Below are 7447 nucleotides of genomic sequence, written 5' to 3' on the forward strand. Positions count from 1 at the left end.
TGCCTGTTCAGCCTATACCCGCGGTCTGATCACTTTACTTGACATTCCATCCAGATAATTTCACCCAATATCCCACAGTAAGTCCACGCAGCTCCAGTGGTTAGCCAGTAGCTTCAGCTGGTCACACTTCCTACGCACGTGATCACCAGGGACGCTGTCGCTTTGTCTCAAAATACGCAGACCCTTTCTTCTAACTTCATTGCTGAAACTCTCATGGCCAAAACACTGCCTTGTCTAAGACCATCATCGGGCTGGGATTCACCACTTTCCTCTCCGTCTCTCCCCTTCCCCTCACCTTACCCACTCCCATCTCCTCATCCTCCCTTCCCCGCCCACTCTCACTCGACCTCTCTCCTCCTCTGCCGCCTCCTCGTCATCCATCTCTCTCTGTCATCCCCTCCTTTATTCCTTGTTCCCCAATATCATTCCCTCATGCCCTTCTCCCTTCCCCCTTCCTGTCTCTCCACCTGCCAGTTCCCCATCTCTCACCATCCTTCCCTCACCCTCTTCTGTCTTCCTCCTTTGAGTAGCTCCCCCTGCCTGCTCCCCACCGCCCTTTCCCTCTCCCCTGCCCCTACAAGCTCCCCACCTCCCTCTCCCCCGCCAGCTCCCCGTTTCCCCCTCCTTCTGCCTCTGCCAGCTCCCTCCCTCCCTCTCCATCTCCCTCCCTCCCTCTCCATCTCCCTCCCTCCCTCTCCATCTCCCTCTCGCTGTGTCAACTCCCTCTCCCCGAGTTCTATGTGGCCCCGCCCCACTGTGGGAGTTTCTCATTGGTCTGGATGCAGCTAGCCCCGCCCCCGCTGGGCTGGCGGGAATCCGCACGCGGTGACGGTTGGAGAGTGCGCGTGTCGCGGGCGGGAGCGCGAGACTGTGGCCATGAGGCGATCAGCAGGAGCTCGAAGGAACTCGGTAACTCTTCACTGGCTCTCTGCGAGATCCATTTACTGTCCGGGGGATTCAGCGGGATCTGCTCACATTCCGGGGATCCATAAAACCCTACAATAGAAGCAGAATTAGGCACTTGGGCCCATCGAGTCTGCTCCGTCATTTGATTAGGATTAAAATGTTTTTTTTTAACTCCATTCTCCTGCCTTCTCCCCGTAAACCTTGATCCGCTCACAGTCCGGGGATCTACTCGCTGTCGGGGGGATACACTCATTGTCTGGTGGATCCATTTACTTTTCAAGGATTCGCTCACTGTGAGGAAATATACTCACCGCAGGACAGTACACTGTGGGATAATTGAGAATCCCATGTTTCACTGACTACTGCTTAGACTAGTGATTGTCCTAGTAATGGTGGCTGACATTCCTAATCCAGACTGATTGACGCTGTAATCTACTTTGATACCCTGGTAATCTATACTGAATGTTTCATATTCCAGGATGATAATTAGTGATCCCCTTTGACAGTCCAGTTAATCCATCCTGACAGTCCCAGGATAATCCACTGACAGTCCTGATTATTTATTGACAGTCTCTGTAATCAATTGACAACCAGGTAATCCACTAACTGCAGGTAGTCAACATCAACAGTCCTGGTATTCAGTTGACAACCTTGGGTGTCATGCGCATTGTAAGAACTGTTTTGTTTAATCTTGTGTCTTGAAAAACTGTGAACCATAAGGAAGAAAAGAACTTTTTAAAAGACAAATTTATCAGGATAGCTGCATAAGTTCACAACAAGGAATTTGATATTGTGAACTCTGTGTTTTTGTGATTATGGTTTCCTGCAATGTACAAATGATCAGGAGCCAATGAATTGTTTGCAAATAAAACTGGTTCTCAGCTAATACATTATGGAGATGCATAGAGTGTAAAGACACAAAAGGATCTTGGTTGTTCTCCCCAGCAGAAGCAGCCTGTTCTCTGCAGTTAAAAAAATCTCAGTTTGAAATTGTGGAAAAAAACCTTGTCTTTCCTGTAGAGGTTACTGTGAGATGTAACTTTTGAGTTGATAAATCAGAGTCATTTTCCATATATGTGTTGACTTCTTGAAAATGACCAATAAACCAAAATCGGACCTCTCATCATTGGAATTGGGAAGCAAAAAACCACTGAAATATTTTTCCAGATGCAAGGCATTGGAGTTTTGCTTAGTGGTTTTGCATGGAAGTGGTTTGTAATGGTGTGCTTGTAGCTATAGTTTGATTGCTAGAGACATAGAGATGTACAGAACAGAAACAGACCCTTCAGTCCAACTTGTCCATGCCGACCAGATATCCTAAGTTAATCTAGTCCCATTTGCCAGCATTTAATCTATATTGCTTCAATCCTTCCTATTCGTATACCCGTCCAGATGCCTTTTAAATGTTGTAATTGTATCAACCTGCAGTACTTCCTCTGGCAGCTCGCATCACCCTCTGCGTGAAATATTTGCCCCTTATGTCCCTTTTAAAATCTTTCCCATCTCACCTCAGCCCTCTAGTTTTGGACTCCTCTACCCTGGGGAAAAGACCTTACCTGTTCACCCTATTCATGCCACTCATGATTTTATAAACTTCTATAGGATCACTCCTCAGCCTCTAGGGAAAATAGCCCCAGCCTATTCAGCCTTACCCTATACCTCAAAATCTCCAATCCTGGCAACATCCTTGTAAATCTTTTCTGATCTCTTTCAAGTTTAACAATGTCTTTCCTATAGCAGGGAGACCAGAATTGAATACAGTATTCCAAAAGTAGCCTAACCAATGTCCTGTACAGCCGCAACATGACCTCCCAATGATTCCAGTCTCGGGCCATTGTCAGCGTGGAGTTTTCACACTCGCCCCATGTCTACTTGTGTTTCTTTCAGGTGCTCCAGTTTGCTTCCGCAGTCCAAAGATGTTCAGGTTAGGTGGATTGGCCATGTTAATGCCCGTAGTGTTCAGGGATGTGCAGACTAGGTGGACTAGGGAAATGCAGGGTTACAGTGTTAGGGTAGGGTGGGTTGGTCTGGGTCGGATGCTCTTCAGAGGGTCACTGGACTTAATGTGCTGAATGACCTGCTTCTGCACTGTGGGGATTCTATGATTCTTTTTGGATAGAACTCAACATTAAGAAAGCTGCAATGACTATGATGGGGTCGTACTATAGGCCTCCCAATTACCAGCCAGGGATAGAGGAACAAATATTTAAGCAGATCATGGAAAGATGTAAAAACAACAGGACTGTTGTCGTGGATGATTTTAACTTCCCCAATATTGACTGGGGCTCCCTTAGTGCCAGGGGTTTAGATGGGACATCTAGGAGGGCTTCTTGGAATAATGTGTAGATGGTCCAACAAAGGAAGGGGCTGTACTAGACCTTGTTTTGGATAATGAGCCTGCCCAAATGATTGATGTTTCAGTGGAGGAGCATTTTGGGGACAGTGATCATAATTCTGTAAGTTTTAAAGTAGTGATGGATAAGGAGTCTCGATTGAAAGTGCTAAATTGGGGGAAGGCTAATTACGGCAGTATTAAGCAGGAACTGAAAAAATGGGTGCGGCTGTTTTGAGGTAAATCTACATCTGACATCTTGGAGTCCTTTAAAGGCCAAATGATCAAAGTTCAGAACGAGCATGTTCCAATGAGAATGAAAGATAAGGATGGCAAGATTTGGGAACCCTGCATGGCAAAAGATATTGAAAGTTTAGTCAAAAAATAAAAGGTGTCATTATGTAAGGTTTAAGAAACAGACATCAGTCAGAGCACTTGAGGAAAATGAAGGAAGTAGGAATGTATTTAAACAAGGAGTTATGATGGTGAAAGGAGGCCATGAAATGGCCTTGGCAAGAAGGATTAAGAAGAATCACAAGGCATTTTTTTACGTATATTAGGAGAAAAAGAGTAACTAGGGAAAGGGTATATGTACTCAACAAAGGAGGAAATTTATGTGTGGAACCAGAGGAATTGGGTGAGGTTCTTAATAAGTAATTCGTAATGATCTTCCTTGTGCTTTCTCCCCGTGCCTGTGTGCGTTTCAACCGGGTGCTCTGTTTTCCTTGATTCACCAAAGAGAAGGACATAGATTAGGGAGAGGTTGTTGATATTCTTGGGCATGTTGATATTAAGAAGGAGGAGTGTTGAGTGTTTTGAAAAACATAAAGGTGGATAAGCCCCCAGGGCTGATGGGCTGTTTCCCAGGATATTGAGGGAGTCAAGGGAGGAGATTGCAGGGGTCTTGAAAGAGATCTTTGTATCCTCTTTAGCCATAGGTAAGGTATTCCTTTCTTTAGGGAGGACAATAGGGATAATCCAGGAAATCAATGGTAGACAGATTGTTGAAGATCCTCAGGGACAGGATTTACTTGCATTTGGAAAAGAGTAGACATATTAAGGATAACCCGCATGGCTTTGTGAGGGGAGGTCTTGTCTCACAAATTTGATTAATCTTTTTTGAGGAAGTGACAAAAATGATTGATGAGGGTAGAGTATTGAACGTTATCTACATTGACTTAACTAAAGCATTTGGCAAGGTCCCTCATGGCAGGTTGGTCCAGAAGATTATGTCACATGGGATTCATGGTAAGTTGGATATAAAGTTAGCTTGGTAGTAGTTGTGGAGGGATGTTTTTCTGACTGGAGGTCTGTGACTAGTGATATTCTGCAAGGATCAGTACTAGGACCTCTATTGTTTATAATATGTATAAATAATTTGGATGAAAATGTCATTTGTTTGATTAGAAATTTTGCAGATGACACAAAAATTGGTGGAATTGTGGATAGTGAGGAAGGTTGTCAAAGGATACATCAGGCTATAGATCAGGTGGCACAGTGGCTCAATGGTTAGCACTGCTGCTCATAGTGCCAGAGACCTGGTTTCAATTCCACCTTCGGGGGACCGTCTGTGTAGAGTTTGCACATTATCCCCATGTCTGCATGGGTTTTCTCTGGGTGCTCTGGATTCCTTCCACAGTCCAAAGATGTGCAGGTTAGGTGGATTGGCCAAGCTAAATTGCCCATAGTGTCCAAGGATATGCAGGCTAAGTAGAGTAGCCAATGGGAAATGCAGAGTTACAGGAATTGGGTAGAGGTGTGGATCTGGGTGGGATGCTCTTCACAGGGGCCATGTGGAGTCGATGGGCAGAATGACCTGTTTCCACACTGGAAGGATTCTATTCTATTCTAAAGATCTGTTGAAAAGTTAGGCAGAGAAATGGCAGATGGTGTTTAATCCAGCCAAATATGAGTGACGTATTTTGAAAGGTCAAATACGAGAGGAAAGTGTACAGTTAGGGGAGGTGATGGCCTAGTGGTATTATCGCTGGACTGTTAACCCAGAGACCCAGGTTATGTTCTGGGGACCTGGGTTCGAATCCTGAAATGGCAGATGGTGGAATTTGAAATCAATAAATATCTGTAATTAACAATCTAATGATGACCGTGAATCCATTGTCAGTTGTCGGAAAAAACCCATCTGGTTCACTAATGTCATAAGACCATAAGTCATAAGGGCAGAAATTAGGCCATTTGGCCCATCGAGTCTGCTCCGCCATTCAATCTTGGCTGATAAGTTCCTCAAGCCATTCTCTTGCTTTCTCCCCGTAACCCTTGATAATCAAGAACCTATCTACCTCAGTCTTAAATGTACTCAATGACCTGGCCTCCACAGCCTTCTGTGGCAGTGAATTCCATAGATTCACCACTCTCTGGCTGAAGACGTTTCTCCTCATCTCCATTCTAAAAGGTCTTCCCTTTACTCCAAGGCTGTGTCCTCGAGTCCTAGACTCTCCGACCAATGGAAGCATCTTCCCAACATCCATTTTGTCCAGGCCATTCAGTATTCTGAAAGTTTCAATTAGATCCCCCCCTCATCCATCTAAACTCCAATGAGTATAGTCCCAGAGTCCTCAAATGTTCCTCATATGTTAAGTTTTCCATTCCCAGGACCATTCTCGTGAACCTCCTCTGAATCTGCTCCAGGGCCAGTACATCCATCCCGAGATATGGGGCCCAAAACTGCACGCAATGCCCTTTAGGGAAGGAAGTTGAAACCTTACCTGGTCTGGCCTACATGTGACTCCAGACCCACAGCAATTTGGTTGACTCTCAGCTGCCCTCTGGGCAATTAGGGATGGGCAATAAATGCTGCCTAGCCAGCGACGCCCTCATCCTGTGAATGAATAAGAGAAAAAAATGACAAGACCCTTAAGAGTATAGATGTACAGAGGGATCTTGGCGTGCAAGTCCATAGCTTCCTGAAAGGGGCAATATAAGTGTATTAGGTCATAAAGAAAGCATATGGCATGCTTGCTTTCATCATTCAGTGCATTGAGTAAATTTGACAAGTCATGTTGCAGCTGCATTAGAATTTTTTAGGCCACATTTGGAATGCAGTGTGCCATTGACTTGATAGAGGTGTACAAAATGATCAGAGGTATAGATAGAGTGGACAGCCAGAGACTTTTTCCTAGGGTGGAGGTAGCTATTATGAGGGGGCATAGTTTTAAAGTGAGGGGAGGTAGATATAGGGGAGACGTCAGAGGTAGGTTCTTTACTCAGAGAGTGGTAGGGGCGTGGAATGCAATGCCGGAGAGGGTAGTGGAGTTGGCCTCATTGGGGCATTTAAGCGGCTATTAGATAGGCATATGGACGATAATATAAGGTAGGGGTTTAGGTTAGATAGACCTTAGGTTTAGGGTAAAATTTTGGCACAACATCGTGGGCTGAAGGGCCTGTACTGTGCTGTACTGTTCTATGTTCTGTGTTCTATTCTGGTTGCCATACTATAGGAATAATGTGGAGGCCTTAGAAAGGATTTACCAGGATGGATTGGAGAATATAAGGAAAGGAAGGATAAGCTTGAACTGTTTTCGTTGGGCCTTAGAGGCAGAGGGGACAACATGGCAGAAGTTTATAAAATAATGAATAATATGGATGGCCGAGTCTTTCTCCCAGGGTGGAAATGTCAAATAGTAGGGGCACAGGTTTAAGGTGAGAGGGGCAAAGTTTAAAGGAGTTGTGCAAGGCAGTTACGCAGAGGGTGGTAGGGGCCTGGAACACGCTGCCAGGCAAGGTGGTAGAAGCAGATACAACAGTAACATTTATGAGACATTTAGACAGATAAGTGAACAGGCAGGGAATAGGGGGATACTAACCATGTGAGGGCAAATGGGATTAGTTTAGAATGGCATCATGGTTGGCATAAACTTGGTGGACCGAAAGGCCTGTTCCTGTGCTGCGCAGCAAGTCCCAGCATTCAACACACTCAGCAGTAGTGAATTCTGCGCACTTATGACCCTTTGAGAGAAGTATTTTCTCTTCATCTCTAATTCAAGTCAATTCCCTTTAGCATCATTTATAGTTCAATTAGATCTCCCCTCATTTGCTAAACTCCAGACGGTATAGGCTGAAACTGCTCAAACTCCGTTCATAAGACAAACCTGTCACCTCTGGTATCAAGATAACACGGTGTAGAGCTGGATGAACACAGCAGGCCAAGCAGCATCAGAGGAGCAGGAAGGCTGACGTTTCGGGCCTAGAAAT

At 45.1% G+C, this 7447-nt stretch overlaps 1 protein-coding gene across 1 annotated transcript in view; it reads left to right on the forward strand.

Moving 5' to 3' along the window:
• The first annotated feature begins 845 nt into the window (after positions 1–845).
• Positions 846–7447, forward strand: part of LOC109935986 (heat shock transcription factor 2 binding protein) — a 138174-nt gene continuing 131572 nt past the window's right edge. Inside the window, exon 1 of the mRNA XM_048603302.1 lies at positions 846–909. Coding sequence (XP_048459259.1) covers positions 877–909 — 33 coding nt within the window. The 5' untranslated portion in view covers positions 846–876. The remainder of the gene's footprint in view (positions 910–7447) is intronic.

The sequence above is a fragment of the Rhincodon typus genome, chromosome 11 (assembly GCF_021869965.1).
Source record: "Rhincodon typus isolate 14 chromosome 11, sRhiTyp1.1, whole genome shotgun sequence".
NCBI classification, from domain to species: Eukaryota; Metazoa; Chordata; class Chondrichthyes; order Orectolobiformes; family Rhincodontidae; genus Rhincodon; species Rhincodon typus.